At 38.4% G+C, this 20,731-nt stretch overlaps 1 protein-coding gene across 5 annotated transcripts in view; it reads right to left on the bottom strand.

Annotated features, from left to right (window-relative positions):
* LRBA (LPS responsive beige-like anchor protein) overlaps positions 1–20,731 on the bottom strand; it is a 748,427-nt gene that overhangs the window by 191,434 nt on the left and 536,262 nt on the right. For all 5 annotated transcript variants that reach the window (XM_069556712.1, XM_069556716.1, XM_069556715.1 and 2 more), the window contains exons 43-44: positions 16,542–16,657; positions 13,556–13,668 (exon numbers count right to left, since the gene is read on the bottom strand). In XM_069556712.1, coding sequence (XP_069412813.1) covers positions 13,556–13,668; positions 16,542–16,657 — 229 coding nt within the window. The remainder of the gene's footprint in view (positions 1–13,555; positions 13,669–16,541; positions 16,658–20,731) is intronic.

Genomic DNA, 20,731 nt, shown 5'->3' with positions numbered 1-20,731 from the left:
TCCAAAAAGTAAACTTCTAGTCTTTTGCCGAGATAAAGGGAAAGGTAGTCCCATTTTGGGAAGAAGTAGACATAAATGCCACTGTTCAACCAAAACTATTCTTTCTAGTTGTACCTAAAGTCTACCAGATCAGTGATAGGGACACAGCTGAGGCCAGATCCTAGCCTTCAACAATTAGGAAATCTATGTCCTTGGAGAGTTTCTTAACCTCACTATACCTCGGTTTCCTACGTGTAAAATAAAGATAATAACACATTCGTTACAGTGTGGTCGAAGGGACTAAAGAAGAGTACATATATAAAATGTTTTTTAAAAGCACCAACTTGAGATTCCGTCACAATCCTACAAAAAGATTCTAAACTTCCCCATATCATTCCTTTCGCTGATTGGACTATAAACTCCCCAAGGCCAGGGACTGTAATTCAAACCAAAATCTCTAAGATCCATGTGGCATACAACAGCATATTTGGTGCCAAGCTTGAAATATATTTAATATATTTTGTCAGCCAATAGAAAACAGCCAAGTGTGGGATAATTTTAATTTCTTTCTCTGTACTTATATTTTATTTAAATGCTTTAGAATCCACTATTTACCATTATAATATAATAAAGTTGTTTTAACTTTGAATTCCTTTGGTTTAACTGAAGCCCAATAAATAGAAAAATATAGTAAAAGTTATAATGCCCATCATTTTAAAACAACACTCCCCTCCCCACCAAAAGAGTGTTCTTTTCCCTCTGTGACATCTAGATGGTATATTGATTCCCAGTGTATCTGTTGCAGAGCCCACTAAAAGGACTGGCATTTGTCAGAAACAGCACTTAAAATTTAAAGAGATAAAGAAGTGCTGTCTGATCAACAACAGTTAAATGTCCGGTAGTCAATTACAGGTCAGGATGAATGCTGTATATTATGTGTGTGTGTGTTAGGAGAAACATCTCACATATAAAAATACACAGCCAGATGGTAGGAGATATGAAGGAGACAGGGATGGGGGAAATCATCTACTTGTGCTTTAAACAAAGAGAGAAAAAACCACAATAAATACAAGGATGAACAACAGCAACTAATCAGCAAGTAAATAAATTTAGGACAACCTTGTTCAGATCTTTTCATTTATTTCATAATTTACTCTTTAGAAACACTTTGATCCAGAGTAGAGCAATTTGCTTGTCTTGATTCTTAAGCAAAATAACAACTCACACTGTGCTTACATTCTGAAGTTTTAAAAATGCATGATTTTTCTTATCCCTCTACCTTGAACTCTTGTAGCATTTTCCTTCATTTGAAGAATGTATGCTCCAACAAATATACATTATAGCTTGACCATTATAAACTACTGATTATAGTTTGACCATTCCTGCTTTCCCCCTCACCAATCTTCAGTTTATTTTTCAGTAGAACAGTAACTTAGAAGACTATCTAATTTCCAGAAACTAAGAGAAACTATTACTCAATAAACAATCATTAAATGAAAAAGAAAATGAATGCTCAGGAAACATCAGGTATTCTCTAGAGTTAAACAACATTCATCTTTTCCATAAAACAGGTTTGGTCAAAAAGCTGGAGGCATAACCTGGGACAAACGCACCAGGAGGCAGCAACTAGGAAAAACACTTTTCAAGCAATAGAATGCTGGTTGCACCTAACCATACACTTCAGCATAAGAGGTGAAAAGCAACTTGATAAAATAACATTAAAACAGACTCAGCAATTGATGCCAAGCACAGAAAGCAGAATAGCATACTGCAGTGTTTCCCAAGCTTCTGGGCCAAAATTCATAGCAAGAAATTTGTCATTTTAAATCATAACCCAGCACATACACACACACACACACACACACACACACACAAAGCTGTGTGCACACACTGTGCAGTGTTTAAACTCTTGTTCTATCCACCATCTGTGTGACTTTGTACAACTGGTTTAACCTCACGGTGTATCAACTTCTGCTCCTGCAAAAGATAGTAATAATACTACCTATCTTGGAAGGTGTTTGTGAGGGGTTAAAAGAATTAACATATGTAATATACTCCAAAGTGGGATGTTCTTACAGCTGAGTTTTCGTTTGCAAGATTTCATTTGGAAATTGGTTGGTCTATCTACTGCATTTCAACCTAACAAAATACTTGTTTTTTGGAATAGACATACAGGTATATGGACTTCTCTGATAGCTCAGTTGGTAAAGAATCCAACTGCAATGCAGGAGACCCCAGTTTGATTCCTGGGTCAGGAAGATCCACTGGAAAAGGGATATGCTACCTACTCCAATATTCTTGGGCTTCCCTTGTGGCTCAGCTGGTAAAGAATCTGCTTGCAAAGAGGGAGACCTGGGTTTGATCCCTGGGTTGGGAAGATCCCCTGGAGAAGGGGAAAGCTATCCACTCCAGTATTCTGGCCTAGAGAATTCCATGGACTGTATAGTCCATAGGGTTGCAAAGAGTTGGACAAGACTGAGCAACTTTCACTTTCTTCCAGGTATATACATTAAATATTCCAAAATAACTATTTTCATCAATTAGAAGAGAAATGATTGCACCTGACTATTTTCATTTTCCTCACTTAGAAAACTGGCTTACACAATCTCCTACTAAGGAAAAAAAGTCATAACAGCACAAAAAAAAATCTTATTAATCCACCATGAAATCTCTGGTACTGAAACAACAGCTATTATAATTTGTTTTTATGGTATGACATTTTGTAAATATATTCCTGGCCCTGATTATAACTTCTTATAAAGAAAAGACAAAAAGAAAATATTCTTGTCTCTTTCAAGGAGGCTGTCAAAATATAAAACTAAACTCAGTGTGTGTTTGCAAAATATGGATCAATGTCACTCCAAAGTTTATGCATGGTTAGGTCTGTCTTCTCATCAGTCAGAATTTTAGACTGGTGATGAAACAACAGGGGAACTGGAGGGGAAAACAACTTCAAAGCCGATTTCTACTTTTTTTCAGCTTTAAGAGATTAAAGCATTATGTTAAGTGAGGAGTTTCTCAATAGAAGAAAATAATAAATTTTCCTCACATTTTCAAACTAAAATAGATTTGATCTTAACAAATTGACAATATTACATTGCAATTACTACAAGGAATATAAAATCGAATTCCTTCAAAAGGACATTTTTTACATTATCTGTCTCAGAACTTTTCTTTCTTAAGAGAATGATTAGAAAAATAATACAGAAGAAAGGCTGTTAATTACATTAATTCAGCTTCAGAAAGAGAATTCCTGTAAAACATGGACAAGATTACCAAATAAAATTGTAGTTTCGTATTAAAACTCTGGGGACTTAAAATGGATATAAATATGCATAAATAATTCAGTTCATTTAAAAAAGCTAGTCAGGCTATATTATCCACTTAAGAATGAGGATTAGACCTGTTTGTGATTTAAGTTAAGCTTTGCACACAATGTTTTCTTTGATTTCACAAGTTTACTTAAACAAATAGTAGTATTTGCTAAGGAGAAGGAAATGGCAACCCACTCCAGTACTCTTACCTGGAGAATTCCATAGACAGAGGAGCCTGGTGGGCTACAGTCCATAAGGTCGCTAAGAGTCGGACACAACTGAGCGACTTCACTTTCACGCATTGGAAAAGGAAATGGCAACCCACTCCAGTGTTCTCGCCTGGAGAATCCCAGGGACGGGGGACCCTCATGGGCTGCCATCTATGGGGCTGCACAGAGTCGGACACGACTGAAGCGACTTAGCAGCAGCAGCAGCAGTATTTGCTAAATGTATACTATGGGAAAACTTCCACATAATTCTAATATTTTTTGTCTTAATATATGTATTTTATTGATGTATAGTTGACTAACAATGTTCAAGTGCACAGCAAGGGGATTCAGTTGCATATGTGCATATATGTTGTATATCTACTTTTTAAATCAGAAATCTAGCATTCTACTCATACCAAGTGGATGACACCTTCAAAGCAGCTCTGAATGCAGAACTAAAAGGCACGCCTATGGTGTCTCCTCATAATGCAGAGAGAGAGAGAGAGAGAGTGCGCGCGTGCGTGCACATTTGTGTGGGTGTGAGAGTGTATGTGTGTGTGCATACACACTCAGGCATGTCTGACACTTTACAACTCCATGAACTGCAGCCCGCCAGGCTCCTCTGTCCATGGGGTTTTCCAGGCAAGAATACTAGAGGAGGTTGCAATTTCCTTCTCCAGGCATATAATTCTATTATAATCATTTTTCTTACAGATACAGCTCATTTTATGTATGTGACACACTCCTGAAAATATGTCTATAAACAGATACTTGAAAATGGAATCACACTGGAAACATTGTGGCAGACCTTAATATCAACAGGAATGAGATACAATTTATAAACAATTTTATGTACACAGAGTACAATTTTCAAATATCATATATGCTTGATTATTTTACTTAAAATAATTTAAGTCCAAACTCACGTATTCCCATCAATAGTTAATGAAAACAATTAGTATGAGTAGAATTCCATTTTTATGAACTTGAAAGACTTTTGTAGCATTTGAGTTACTGCTGCTTTATAGGAGAGGAGATGTTAGTTGTAACTTATGTGGTTGAGTATTAGAGCTCCCTACTTCTTCCAGCTCTGCTAATCACACCACTGTTGGCTATACAATATGTGCTGTTCAGCTCTTGTTGAAAACACTTTTTATAAATATTCCTTTGTCAGCACAAAAAGCAATTCTTTCACAAAATCTCTTATAATATAAAAATGGATACTCCTACAATTAAAGGCACTAAATCAAAAAAATGATATTTTTATGTCTCTGTATAGTGGATATGGACATTTATGGATAGATGGTAATGAAAATGACTCTTTCGCTTTGGTTCTGAACTCCCCTCCCCTTCTTACTTATAATCTAACGAAATAAAAAAAGCAAAATTACTATTGGTCCTTTAGTGGGACATTAAAATACCTTATTTATCACATACAGAGATAAGTTATAAAGGCATTAGTTACAACAGCATTTTACACATCCAGCAAAACTACTTGGCAAGGTCCTTAGAAACAGCTGTAACATACAAATAAGATTCAATTTTAATAAAAGATTCTGTTTAGCTGGCAAGTAATAACTGCATTTTGCTGATACCATTTCATTGGATTCTCATAATGAAAAAATTCATAGGGTCTACTTCAAAAAAATTGTTTTGAAGGCTTTCTTCTGGGCATGTAAGACTGTTAGTGGGATAGAGAACAAAGATAAGGGTCAGTGAACAGGCCTTTGGCAAGAAGTGGTAGGACACGCCAACGGGGTGGGAGCGCTTGTTCAGTCCAGCGGTGGCAGAGGAGAGAAATACAACCTCAGCAGGAAAATCCAAACAGCCTCCCACCTATCACCATTGCAGCCTGTTCCATTCAGATGTGAACATGCGCCTGGTCCACAATCCATCCAACTACTCACTGCACCTTGTGAGCCTACAAAAAGCCTCCCAAAGCACAAAGCCTCTTAAGCTATGTGCTTACACGGAAGTTCAAACTGGAGGACTGAGTTTAAGGAAAACAAGGGAGTTCTTCTAGATGTCAAGAAAGGGTATATATTTATTTTGTGAAGCAAATTTTATACTTTAACAACTTAATGAAAAATGAGATTTTTACTTTCCCACACATAAAATTCAAATAAAGGAGAGACAGTGGGATATAACAGCCTGAGAATTAAAGAGCTGCCCAGTGTTTACTATTAACCTACTGCACGGTTCACGACACAAGTCAAATACAGTCCTCATTTTTATTAGACAAGAGAGTTCTGCAGGTTCCAGTGAAATACACAGGGTTTTAGAACAAATACAGCACCTGAATGTAAGTAAGACTTTCCTTTTTTCGTTTTCTTTAAAAAACTCCCCTTCCTCCCCCCCCAAAAAACAACAAGAAAACATTTCTCCATTATTATTCCTCACAGTCAATGGGGCACCAGGGAACTTCTGCTGATCTGGGCCACATCTGGCTGCTCTTGGCTGTGCCTGCTCCTGAGTCTGTGGTCAGCTGAGGGCTACATGGTGTGGGCTGGCCTCAGCTCACACAGCTCAGCCGTCCTCCACGTGTCAGTCTTGACCCTGCAGCTAGTTAACCAGGGCATGTTCTCAAGGAGGTCAAAGGGAAGCAAAAGCAGAAACATGCAGGTGCTTTTTCAAACTTCTATTTTGTGTTTAGTTTACTAACCAACTTTTTTTTCTCCTCTTACTGGCCTCCTTTTTCTTTTTTTCTTAAATTGTGGTAAAATAGTCATAACATGAAATTTATCATTTTACCCACTTTTACGTGTACAGTTCAGTGGCATTAAGTACACTCAGGCTGTCAGGCAACCATCGCCACCTTCCATCTCCAGAACTTGTTTCATTTTGCAAAACTGAGACTCTACACTCATTAAAGAAGTCTCCATTCCTCACAACACACTCAGGCCTTGGCAACCAGCATTCTACTCCTATCTCTGAGTTTGATGCTTCTAAATGCCTCATGTGAGTGAAATCATACAATAGCTGTCCTTTTGTGAATGTCTTGTTTCACTGAGCGTAATGTCTTCAAGGTTCTTCCACACTGCAGCACGTGTCAGAGGTCCCTCCCTGGTAAAGGCTGAACAATATTCCACTGTATATGTGTACCACCTTCTGTTTATCCACTTATCCATCAATGGATACTTGCACTGCTTCCATCTTTTGGTTACTGTAAGTAATACTTCCTAAAATATGAAAATGGGTATCCAAATACATCTTCAAGTCTCAGCTTTTCTCTCAGGTACATACCCAAAACTGGAATAGCTGGGGTCTTCCCTGTGGCTCAGGGGTAAAGAATCTGCCTGCCAATGCAGGACATGCAGGTTCCATCCTTGATCTGGGAGGACCCCATGTGCTACGGAGCAACTAAGCCCCTGCGATAAACTACTGACCCTGTGCTCTAGAGCCCAGGTGCCACAACCACTGAAGCCCATGCTTCGCAACAGGAGAAGTTATTGCGCGTGAGAAACTGCACGCGGCACCTAGAGGGTAGCCACCGCTCACCGCAACTGCAGAAAAGTCCGCGCAGCGACAGAGACCCGGCACAGTCAGAAATAAATGAAATTATATTTAAAACGCGGACTAACTGAATCTTAAGGTAATTCCTTTTTTTTTAATTTTGAAGGGATTGTCATACTTTTTTCCACATCAGATTTACAAGTTTACATTCCTACCAGCAGTGCACATGGGTTCCAATTTCTCCAAATCTTTACCAATACTTGTTATGTTAGGTTTATTTATTTTCTAATTAAGCCACACTACCAGGTGTGAAGTGGTATCTCATTGTGGTTTTGATATACGTTTTCTAAACATCAAGTAGTGTCTGAACACCTTTTCATCTGCTCATTGGCTATCAGTATAACTTCTTTGAAGAACTGCCGAGTAAAACTCCTCACCAATTTTTGAATCGGATTGTTTCGGTTTTGTTCTATAATCTACAAACTAATCCCAGATAAGGCTTTCTTTTGAAAATGAAAACTCTCCTTTAAAAGTGAAAAAGGAGATACACAAACTTCTACAATTTCTTACCACAACCACAGAAAACTAGCCAATCTGATCACATGGACTACGGTCTTGTCCAACTCATGAAACTAAGCCATGCCCTGTGGGGGCCACCCAAGATGGGCGGGCATGGTGGAGAGGTCTGCCAAAATGTGGTCCACTGGAGAAGGAAATGGCAAACCACTTCAGTCTTCTTGCCTTGAGAACCCATGAACAGTATGAAGGCAAAATGATAGGATGCTGAAAGAGGAACTCCCCACGTCGCTAGATGCCCAATATGCTACTGGAGGTCAGTGGAGAAGTAACTCCAGAAAGGATGAAGGGATGGAGCCAAAGCAAAAACAACACCCAGTTGTGGATGTGACTGGTGATAGAAGCAAGGTCTGATGCTGTAAAGAGAAATATTGCATAGGAACCTGGAATGTCAGGTCCATGAATCAAGGCAAATTGAAAGTGATCAAACAGGAGATGGCAAGAGTGAACTTTGACATTTTAGGAATCAGCGAACTAAAATGGACTGGAATGGGTGAATTTAACTCAGATGACCATTATATCTACTACTGTGGGCAGGAATCCTTTAGAAGAAATGGAGTAGCCATCATGGTCAACAAAAGAGTTCAAAATGCAGTACTTGGATGCAATCTCAAAAACGACAGAATGGTATCTGTTTGTTTCCAAGGCAAACCATTCAATATCACGGTAATCCAAGTCTATTCCCCAACCAATAATGCTGAAGAAGCTGAAGTTGAATGGGTCTATGAAGACTTACAAGATCTTCTAGAATTGACACCCAAAAAAGATGTCCTTTTCATTATAAGGGATTGGAATGCAAAAGTAGGAAGTCAGGAAACACTAGGGGTAATAAGCACATTTGGCCTTAGAGTACAGAATGAAGCAGGGCAAAGGCTAATACAGTTTTGCCAAGAGAACGCACTGGTCATAGCAAACACCCTCTTCCAACAACACAAGAGAAGAATCTACACATGGACATCACCAGATGGTCAATGCCGAAATCAGACTGATTATATTCTTTGCAGCCAAAGATGGAGAAGCTCTATACAGTCAGCAAAAACAAGACCGGGAGCTGACTGTGGCTCATATCATGAGCTCCTGATACCCAAACTCAGACTTAAATTGAAGAAAGTGGGGAAAACCACTAGACCATTCATGTATGACCTAAACCAAATCCCTTATGATTATACAGCGGAAGTGAAAATTAGATTAAAGGGCCAATATCTGATAGACAGCGTGCCTGATGAACTATGGACAGAGGTTCATGACTTTGTACAGGAGACAGGGATCAAGACCATCCCCAAGAAAAAGAAAAGCAAAAAAGCAAAATGGCTGTCTGAGGAGGCCTTACAAATAGCTGTGAAAAGAAGAGAAGCGAAAATCAAAGGAGAAATGGAAAGATATAAGCATCTGAATGCAGAGTTCCAAAGAATAGCAAGGAGAGATAAAAAGCCTTCCTAAGTGATCCACGCAAAGAAATAGAGGAAAACAATACAATGGGGAAGACTAGAGATCTCTTCAAGAAAACTGGAGATACCAAGGGAACATTTCATGCAAAGATAGGCTCAATAAAGGACAGAAATGGCAGAAGACAGAAGCAGAAGATATTAAGAAGAGGTGGCAAGAAGAATTTTGACTACTGTTTTTCCAGTAGTCATGTATGGATGTGAGAGTTGATCTATAAAGAAAGCTGGGCACTGATGAATTGATGCTTTTGAACTGTGGTGTTGGAGAAGACTCTTGAGTCCCTTTGACTGCAAGGAGATCCAACCAGTCCATCCTAAAGGAGATCAGTCCTGGGTGTTTCTTGGAAGGACTGATGCTGAAGCTGAAACTCCAATATTTTGGCCACCTGATGTGAAGAGTTGACTCATTTCAAAAGAACCTTATGCTGGGAAAGATTGAGGGCAGGAGGAGAAAGGGACGACAGAGTATTAGATGGCTGGATGGCATCACCAATTCAATGGACATGAGTTTGGGTAAACTCCAGGAGTTGGTGATGGACAGGGAGGCCTGGTGTGCTGCAGTTCATGGGGTTGCAAAGAGTCAGACACAACTGAGCAACTGAACTGAACGGAACAATTTCTTAGTTCTAAGTACTATACCTAAGTACTAAGTTCATTTGAAAAGATCCTGATGCTGTGAAAGATTGAGGGCAGGAGGAGAAGGGGATGACAGAGGATGAGATGGTTGGATGGCCTCACCAACTCGATGGACATGGGTCTGGGTAGACCCTGGGAGCTGGTGATGGACAGGGAGGCCTGGCGTGCTGCAGTTCATGGGGTCGCAAAGAGTTGGACACGACTGAGTGACTGAACTGAACTGAAGTACTATACCAGGCACCAAAAATATAGAGATTAAAAAACTAAATCTTTCTATTCAATGATTTCCCTGAATAGGAAACAGAGAAGAAAATGTAAAATTATAATAAATTATGTAATGCATTAGAGAAGAAGAATATAGAGAGTACTGCACAAGTACAAAGCTTTTGATGATGGGAACAGCAACAGCAAAGGCACAAAAGGTGAAAGAGAACATGAAGCAATATAGGATCAGATGACGACAGCAAAGGTATGGGGCAGAGGCAGAAGAGGTGCTGATCAAACAGGCAAAGGCCAGGGCCTAAACACCATTGTTCGTCATGACGAAAATGCTGACCCTCGTGGTGACACCCCTGGTGACTACTTCAACTAGACTGTGTGGAGAATCAGATTGCACCCTGTGCATACAGATGAAGTTACTCCTGGACATTCCTACTGTTATCAAGCCAGGACAAGAGGGTACACCTGAGACAGGCAAAGAAGGGAACACTCTTCCTCCAACATCAAAAAAGGGGAAATCTTGGATTCCGCGTGGAGGACACTGGATATGGTGAATAAATTGGAACCTATCTTGCGGTAATCTGCAGAGTAGGCAGTGATCCTCAGACTGAGACTATAAATTGCTTAGAGCCTGTACTTCTGATGTGACTGGGTACTCAGTAAAGCTTTACTTAAATACTTCACTAAAGCCTAAAATGGATTTGAAAGAGTTAAGGGGCGGGACTATGTACAATCTTAGAAAGAAGTCTCATGTTCTGAGAACTCCAGAGTGACCTAGAAGGATAACGGAGCAACAGGGGCTCAGGGAATAGATAGGGGAAAGGCAGCAAAGAACCTCCAGGTTAGATTTGTAGAATATATAAACATTCTTCAGGTACTGAAATTTCTAAGAGTTGTAGGAAAAAGACTGGACTTTCTGTCTGACTGAACAGATGGGAGCAGGGGTACAGTGTTCCTTTTACATTAAAGGAATATTTTTTGCTTCTAAATTCTTCATGCTCCTAAATTTAACTGGAGGAATCAGTTTCAACTCATGAAGTGTTTCATCTTAGTTTTTCTTTCCTAGGTCTTTCTGAAGGGGCTAGACACAAAGATAAATCCAGCAGCAACCCTGCAATAGGAAATGGCAACCCACTCCAGTACTCTTGCCTGCAAAATCCCATGCTCAGAGGAGCCTGACAGGCTACAGTTGCAGAGTCGAATATGACTGTGTGATGAGCACGCACCTGTAGCAACAAGGACAATGGTCCAAACTGCGTGTTTCACATACATTTCCATGTAAAAGGACTCCCACTAGGGTGCCTTAAAGAAATAAATGATACTAAATACTAGAACTGGGCCAGAAAATGTGAGGGTTAAGACTAAAGCACCTTGTTATATCAGAGAGCATGGAAGTTTTCAGACTACCAAGATTGTATCAAAACAACGCAGGAATAACTTGAAGAAACTCCCCTTGATTGAAGCAGGAGCAAGTGATCATCAATGAAAATACTAACTGCAGTGGGTTGAAACATCAACAGCACTTCAGTTTTGTGTACAAATTCCTAAAGATAAATATTTTTTAATTAGGTTTCATTGGAGGGTGTTGGGAACCAATTCATTGTTTTAAACCTGGTATATGAAAAGAAACGTTTATCCTGCCTTTCCAATCGTATGAGCCATTGAAAAACTTAATAACAGATGAAGGGATGTCATCTCTTTAGAAAACGGTTCCAAATAATACACGAAATAAAAGTGACAGAATTTAAATACCATGATTTTGCAATGCCTACTGAACTAACGAGTTCTGGCATTAAATATGACAAAAGAAAAGTAAATTAGAGGGGCTTTCCTGCTGGCTCAGTGATGAAGAATCTGCCTGCTGATGCAGGAGACACAGGTTCAATCCCTGGTTAAGGAAGATCCCACATGCTGGGGGGCAACTAAGCCCAAGCACCAAAACTATGCTCCCTGTGCTCCAGAGCCTGGGAGCCACAACTACCGAGCCATGTGCGTCAACAACTGCGGCCCTTGTGCCCTAGAGCCCTGCTGCGCTGGAGACGCCACTGCAGCGAGAAGCCCAGGAGCCAGAAAAAGGGCGGCCCCCGCTTCCCGCAACTAGAGTAAAGCCCACGCAGCAACGAGGACTCAGCGCAGCCAAAATAAATAAAATTATAAAAACAGCAAATTATATAGTGCACGTCCTCTGACAGAAGAGTGCAACAGTTTCCTATGAAGCAGTTTTGCTAAAAAAGACCCGAATCTGAATTCTATAAAACTCTGGAATCAACTACCAATTTACAAGGAATATAGGAGACACAGAGACACATTACGACACACAGATGCAATAAGCAAAATCCACACTATGAGAAAATGTACAAGACAATATACTTCTTCAACTGAAAAATCGGGGTGGTGGGGGGAGATGAAAGAAAGCGCCACAGGATAAAAAGACTTAATTGCAATGTGTGGTTCTTGTTTGTATCCTGACTGAAATAAAGAAACTAAATACAATTTTGAAAGCCTACCGGGCAGTTGATGATATTAAGAAAGTACTGTTGATATTTTTAAATTTGTTAATGGTATTTGACGATATTAATTCAACCTACTGGGTATTTGATGATATTAAGAAAGTATTGTTAATATTTTTCAGTTTACTAATGGTATTATGGTTGTGCTCTGAAAAGTTTTTAAAAGTATATACTGACATATTTATGAATGGAATGATATGATGTCTGAAATTTGCTTCAAAGTAATATGGGAAAGGGGAGAGAAAACGAGAGTAAAAATAAAACAAGAGGAACCACAGGTGATAGTTACTGAAGTGCAGTGATTGATAAGCGAGAATGTACCTGTTTCGTCTACTTACTATTATTCTGTTTGGTCTACTTCTGCATATGCTTGGAATTCTCCATTATAAAAAGTTAAAAAGAAAAAACGAGGCATATAACCTCATTTTTTAATCACAAAATGATTTACTGATAATTTATGACAGAAAAGGAAACTTCTTAATGATACTTGAAGATATGAGAAATGTTTATATAATAACCATTGTGTATAATATAAGGTAATTATTACTTATATGTGGTAAATTAGGGGTAGTTTTTGTTTTTTTATGTATGTGTTTCACATTTTAAAATGTAATACAGTTAGAACTTATTTTTTAGAACTTGGAGGAAATGTCATGTACATTTTATTATTTAATTCACTTAATACATTTATTGTATTTAATAATACACACTCTATACTTGGCAAGAGGGAAATAATGGTGAACAATGAAACAAGAAGAACCAAAACAATGAGGTAGAAAAATATGTGAAATGCAGGTCATTTTAGATGCTTTGACAAGAGGAAGGGATCAGTAACAGTCTCTATGAGGTAGTGTCCCTGAAGAGCTGAGAGGGTCAGCCATTCACAGAGCAGAGATGAATGTTCAAGGCAGAGGAAGCAAAGTGTGGAGATAAGAAAGAAGCATTCTGTATTCAACGATAAGCCAAGAAAGGTTTAAGCACTGAATCTGTGGAATTCCAACTTTAATTGCCATCAAGGTTATCATGCATATTAAATTTCTCTGTTTTAAATCTGGGAATAATGAAAATACATTTAAAAGATAAATATATTAAAGTTATAATATTAAAAAGTTTTTTTAAAGTGTTGTGAAAATAAAGATAATCAGATTTCTTTTTATATGCAAGATAATATATGATATTTTATACACAGTATTTCAGATGAACTAAGAAATTACCTTGGACAAATCTCTGAAGTTACTTGGCAAAGTAAGATCCAGTTCTTCTGAATCATAATTAGTAATGACCCATGGAAAGACAGGATACTGATTTAAGTCATTGTAAGTCCGTCCTGGAAGGGGGAAAGAAGTCATTCTTAATTTAGAATAATAAGATGATAAACATTCTGGAATATATTTTATTAAAAATAACAAGAACAACAATTTCTGATGCCAAACACTGTTCCCGGTGCTATCATTTATTAATTATTTCATTTATTTTTCACAATAACTCTATGAAATTAGGATCACCCCATTTTACAGATAGAAAATTGAGGCACAAACGTTTATGTAATGTGCCCCAAATCATGGAACTAGAAATGGTTGAACTATATTTACCTCTAGATACTCTGTACCCATGCTAATGTTCTTATAAATTCCACAACTATTTTTATTAATTGAAACCAAAAAAATAATCTTCACTAAGATTTTAAAAAACAATTTCCTATCACCTAAGAGTTTTTCAAAACCAGAATCCTTTCTCTGCCATTAATTAACTAACCAACTAATAAACCAAGCTCAAGCGACTTAACCCCTGTGGGCATTCATTAGTCACCTGTAAAATGATTGATGAGTTATTCTAAATAACTCTGAAATTCCTGTGAAAGCTTTCAAATTCTATGCCCCTTTGAATATAACTCATGGTATCATCGAGGTTGCTTATTTAATTCCCAAATGATGCCACACAATCTTCTAAGTTTCTTCTAAATCAAAGACATTCAATGACACATTCAGGTCTATTAACAATATGAATAAAGAGCAGTTTTCTGAATATCACCACTTTAGGGAGGCAGGCTCAGTAGGTGACATCACTGTTTCCAGAGTAAAAACGCTGCCTCCACCATTTTATTAGTCTATAACCTATATTTACCTAGATTTAATGTGAACAAACTTTTATGGCTAACATACAAGGGAGACAAGTGTATTAATATGCTTGAATTCCTTTCTTACAGTGTATTCTATCCCCTTCTTTCTTTCCCAGTTCTCAAATACATACAGATGTCGTATCAATATACAGCTCAGTATCACACTAGCTCTCCACACAGATTCTCAGTATCTAAGCCTTCCTTGTGATTTGATGTTTTTAACATTTTATTTCATTCTATTCATCATGAGCTTGAGGCCTATTAGTAACAGAGTTCTTCCTTGACTGACTTGAAAACAGTCTTACAAAATATGAATAATAGAATAATTTTAATTCAGACGTAATTATCACACTTCATATTTCTGTCAGTTTTAATTTCTCCCAGAAAAATAAATGAACTTAATAGCAAAAAGCAGCCTATTTTGATATCCCTTTTCTCTTGCATTTTTCTCTCCTTCTGATTGAGATCTTATCAACAGTAAGATAAAATCCTATATGAAGTTATCCTATATGCTTAAATAATCAAGTTTATTGTACCTACAGTAATAGAGTACATACGTGCTCATTAATTAAGTTAAATTCAATATATAACTACGGAATGCCTGTGTTTAGTTGCTCAGTCGTGTCCAACTCTTTGTAATCCTATGGACTGTAGCCCACCAGGCTCCTCTGTCCAGGGGGATTCTCCAGGCAAGAATACTAGAATGAGTTGCCATGCCCTCCTCCAGGGAATCTTTCCAGCCCAGGGATCGAAGCCAGGTCTCCTGCACTACAGGCAGATTCTTTACCGTCCTGAGCCACCAGAAAAGCCCAAGAATACTGGAGTGGGTAGCCTATCCCTTCTACAGGGGAAGTTCCCAACCCAGGAATTGAACCGGGGTCTCCTGAATAATTATAGGCAGATTCTTTACCATCTGAGCCACCAGGAAAGACCAATCTACACCTAAGGTTCTCATTTAATCTCCAACCATCCAGTCCTTAAACTTTTTTGCTTATTTTGAAAATGAACTCCTATAAAGTAACCTGTAGGTTCTCAGATGCTAAAGCCTAAGGCATGACCTGTATTCATTCTGAATTGCCCCTCACCTCTGAATCACGTTCGATACAGAGGCCTACACGTTTCCCTCTCCCTCTCCCGCTGTATCTCAAGCCATTTGTTTCGACTTAGTTCTCCTACTAAGTCTACAATTTCTGGGATCACTGATCCTCTTCTCTTCTTTAACAACTTTCCTCTCTCTTTTTGTCCTGCTCAAGAGCAGTCCCCAGACCTTATCTCACTGCTTTCTGCATCATCTGGCTGGTAATCTCATCTCTATCTCTTGGTGATTAGTCTCTGTGCATCTCTCTATGCAGATGAAACCCAATGTCCTTTCTCTAAGCTCCAAATGCCCTCTATCCTTCAGCATCTCCTTTTGATATATTGTATGCCTTGCTAGCACAGTAAAATCATCATCTTTCTGTAGATCAAATTTTTCCCTTCTTTTTCCTTTAATAGCACCACAGTTTCCCCCCATGATTTAGAACAGAAGCCTGGAAGTCTTTTCTGACACTTTCTTCTCATTTACTCCCAGCATTCAGTCTGCTGGATGGCAGATGGTTTGTACCTTGTAAATTCTTGTGTTATCTAATCCTTTGTTTTAATTCCTACTGTCACCTCTCTAATGCAGGCCCTCCTTACTTTTTATGTGTAACTGTCTCCTAACTTTTGCTCTCTACCTAGACTCTTGGCACCCTTCTTTATCCTTCACACTGCTTCCAACTGATATTGCTCATTTGTTCAGAAACTGTCAAAAACTTCCCTGTGAATTGACTGCTAATTCCTCAAATTGAGAGAAAGTCTTTCATAATGAATGTCTCCACACAATCGTTTTAGCTTTCATTTTCATCATACCTTTATGAATACATGTACACACACAATACACTAATAATTGTTCTCTAGCTATGCTTTTTCCTCATCTTCTATGGTGCTTATGCTTTCAGCTTTACACAGAATGACTCCATTCATATGAATACTCAAAATAATCTAACAGCACAATTAGTAGCTTATCATTTGAAATAAATCCGCATATAGGCTTCAATTACCTGCTACTGTGTTGAGAAACATCAAGTACTCAAAGTTTGAAATCTCCCTGCGCTGCCATCGCTGGGTCATATTAGAAGCTTTAAAAAGTTGGCGGGGACGAGCTAATGAGATGCGCCTGCAAGAAAAAGAATCTGATGTGGTACCAATTTAAACTTAAGATTAGTTATATCAATAATAAATCATGACTTCTGGGCTCATTCAAACTGATGTATTTATATTAATGAACGCTAGAGGTGTTTCAATCTACAATTAATGCTTAAACAAATGATTTGCATGAGCCACAGGTCTATTATCCATGTTCTGTTCATTAAGGTAAGCTGTCATTACAAAACCATTATAATATCTAGCTCTCTAAATTGATTAATAACAGTATGATTAATAATTCACTGCTTTACTGGTTTAAGAGCTATTATAGTTACTAAGAAATACATATAAAATTGTATACACATCTTTATCAGTTTTTATAGCTACCTCTTAAAGTTAACACATTTGTACATTACTAATTTAAACAACATGTTTTTCATACCTATTGTAATAGAGGAAAGAGAATTCACTCTTCAGGTGCCTATTCATGGGTTGGGATAAAGGTAAGGGAAACTACTTTTTTTTTTTTTAATACCCTAACAATATACCAAGTTTTCTATTTTCTTAATGTAATATAAATACAAAAGGACACAACTGACCAACACTAAGTAGCAATGGGAAATAGGCGGCAGGATTAAATACCACATTTGGAGCCCAGAATCTCAGAGAAGCATGCTGTCATAGTTCTTCCTACCACTAAGGACAAGATACCTATTTTTTTTCAAGCTTAATTTACAAAGATATAATTTACACACCATAAAGTTTATGCATGTAAGTGTACTATTCAATATTTTTAAAGTAAATTTCTAGAGTTGTGCAATTATCACCACAATGTATTTTGGAACATTTCGATCACCACGAAAAGTTGCCTTGTGCCTATCTGGAATGAACGCTTAATTCTACCCCTAGCTCTAGGCAACTATTAATCTGCTTCCATCCGTATGAACTGGCCTTTTCTGAACATTTCAGACAAATGGAATCAGACATCACGTAATCTTTTGCATTAGGCTTCTTTCACTAACCATAATGTTTTTCACACTGATCACTGTGGCAGCGTGTATAAGCAGTTCATTTCTTTTGATTGCTAAGTAGTATTCCATTGTATGAATACAGAATACACCACATTTTAAAAATTCTTTCACCAACTGATGGACATTTAAATTATTTCACTTTTTAGCTATTACGAAAAATGCTAATAGGAACATTCATGTACATGTCTTTGATAAACATATGATTGTATTTCTTTGGGGTAGATTACTAGGAGTGAAACTGTTGGGCTGTACGCTGACTTTAACTTTCTGAGAAACTGCCAAATGGTCTTCCATTATCCTTTCCAACAAACAATGATTGATGTTTGGACTTTTCCACAGCTCTGCCAAAACTTACTATTGTATGTAGTTTTGATTATAGCCATACTAGTGAGTGTAATGGAGAAGGAAATGGCAACCCACTCCAGTATTCTTGCCTGGAGAATCTCGTGGATAGAGCCTGGTGGGTTGCTGTCTACGGGGTTGCACGACTGAAGCAATACAGGCATGCATGCATGCACTGGAGAAGGAAATGCCAACCCACTCCAATATTCTTGCCTGGAGAACCCCAGGGACAGAGGAGACTGGTGGGCTGCCATCTATGGGGTTGCATAGAGTCGGACACGATTAAAGCGACATAGACGTAGCAGCAGCAGCAGCAGTGAGTGTAAACTGATATCTTATAATTTTAATGTACACTGTTGAATTTATTTTAATGTGCTACTTAGCCATTTATTTTCTTTGAGGAAATTACCATTCAGATCTTTTCTTCATTAACTGGGTGGCTTCTTTCATCCTATCAGTTCAGTTCAGTCGCTCAGTCGTGTCCGACTCTTTGCGACCCCATGAATCGCAGCACGCCAGGCCTCTCTGTCCATCACCATCTCCCAGAGTTCACTCAAACTCACGTCCATTGAGTCCGTGATGCCGTCCAGCCATCTCATCCTCGGTCGTCCCCTTCTCCTCCTGCCCCCAATCCCTCCCAGCATCAGAGTCTTTTCCAATGAGTCAAGACTTCACTTCGCGTCAAGTGGCCAAAGTACTGGAGTTTCAGCTTTAGCATCATTCCTTCTAAAGAACACCCAGGACTGATCTCCTTCAGAATGGACTGGTTGGATCTCCTTGCAGTCCAAGGGACTCTCAAGAGTCTTCTCCAACACCACAGTTCAAAAGCATCAATTCTTTGGCGCTCAGCTTTCTTCACAGCCCAACTCTTACATCCATACATGACCACTGGAAAAACCATAGCCTTGACTAGACGGACCTTTGTTGGCAAAGTAATGTCTGTTTTTGAATATGTTATCTAGGTTGGTCACTTTTCTTCCAAGGAGTTTAAGTGTCTTTTAATTTCATGGCTGCAGTCACCATCTGCAGTGATTTTGGAGCCCAGAAAAATAAAGTCTGACACTGTTTCCACTGTTTCCCCATCTATTTCCCATGAAGTGATGGGACCGGATGTCATGATCTTCGTTTTCTGAATGCTGAGCTTCCAGCCAAATTTTTCACTCTCCTCTTTCACTTTCTTCAAGAGGCTTTTTAGTTCCTCTTCACTTTCTGCCATAAGGGTGGTGTCATCTGCATATCTGAGGTTATTGAGATTTCTCCTGGCAATCTTGATTCCAGCTTGTGTTTCTTCCAGCCCAGCACAGCATTTCTCATGATGTACTCTGCATATAAGTTAAATAAGCAGGGTGACAATATACAGCCTGGACATATTCCTTTTTCTATTTGGAACCAGTCTGTTGTTCCATGTCCTGTTCTAACTGTTGCTTCCTGACCTGCATATAGGCTTCTCAAGAGGGAGGTCAGGTGGTCTGGTATTCCCATCTCTTTCAGAATTTTCCACAGTTTATTGTGATCCACACAGTCAAAGGCTTTGGCATAGTTAATAAAGCAGAAATAGATGTTCTTCTGGAACTCTCTTGCTTTTCTGATGATCCAGCGGATGTTGGCAATTTGATCTCTGGTTCCTCTGCCTTTCCTAAAACCAGCTTGGACATCTGGAAGTTCACAGTTCACGTATTGCTGAAGCCTGGCTTGGAGAATTTTGAGCATTACCTTACTAGTGTGTGAGATGAACGCAATTGTGCTGTAGTTTGAGCATTCTTTGGCATTGCCTTTCTTTGGGATTGGAATGAAAACTGACCTTTTCCAGTCCTGTGGCCACTGCTCAGTTTTCCAAATTTGCTGGCATATTGAGTGCAGCACTCTCACAGCATCATCTTTCAGGATTTGAAATAGCTCAACTGGAATGCCATCACCTCCACTAGCTTTGTTCGTAGTGATGCTTTCTAAGGCCCACTTGACTTCACATTCCAGGATGTCTGGTTCTAGGTGAGTGATCACACCATCGTGATTATCTTGGTCGTGAAGACCTTTTTTGTACAGTTCTTCTGTGTATTCTTGCCACCTCTTCTTAATATCTTCTGCTTCTATAGGTCCATAGCATTTCTGTCCTTTATCGAGCTCATCTTTGCATGAAATGTTCCCTCTTTCATCCTATATTGAGTTGTAAAAGGTCTCTATACATTCTGGATACAGTTCCTTTACGAGATATACGATGCACAAAATTTTTCTCAGTCTGTGGCTTATCTTTTCATATATTTAAGTGATGTATTTAAAGCACAAACATTTTAAATTTTGACTAAATCCATTTTCTAATTCTTATGAACAGTGTGTTGATGTTCATTTTCTTGTCTGTGACTTTCCAATCATTACAGAAGTATTTATTTAAGTGTTGGCAACTTTGTTAAAAAGCAACTGACCATAAGTGCAAGGGTTTAGTTTGTTCCTTTAGTCTCAATGTAGTTTCATTTTCTCAAGGTAGTCTCATTAACTTATATGCCTATCATTGGATAAATAGCACACATTCTGATTACTGTGGTTATGGAAAGTTTTGAAATCAGATAGTTTAAGTTTTCTAATTTTGTTCTTTTTCAAAATTGTTCTGGCAAATCTAGATTCATTGTATTTCAGCTGAATTTCTCTCAAAAAGTGTACTAAATTTTGATAGGGATTGTATTAAATGTATAGATCTCGGGAGAACTGACATCTTTATACTGAACCTTCTGATCCAT

The sequence above is a fragment of the Ovis canadensis genome, chromosome 17 (assembly GCF_042477335.2).
Source record: "Ovis canadensis isolate MfBH-ARS-UI-01 breed Bighorn chromosome 17, ARS-UI_OviCan_v2, whole genome shotgun sequence".
Lineage (NCBI taxonomy): Eukaryota > Metazoa > Chordata > Mammalia > Artiodactyla > Bovidae > Ovis > Ovis canadensis.
Note: the sequence above shows the minus strand (reverse complement) of the source record. Positions and strands in the feature narration are given on the sequence as shown.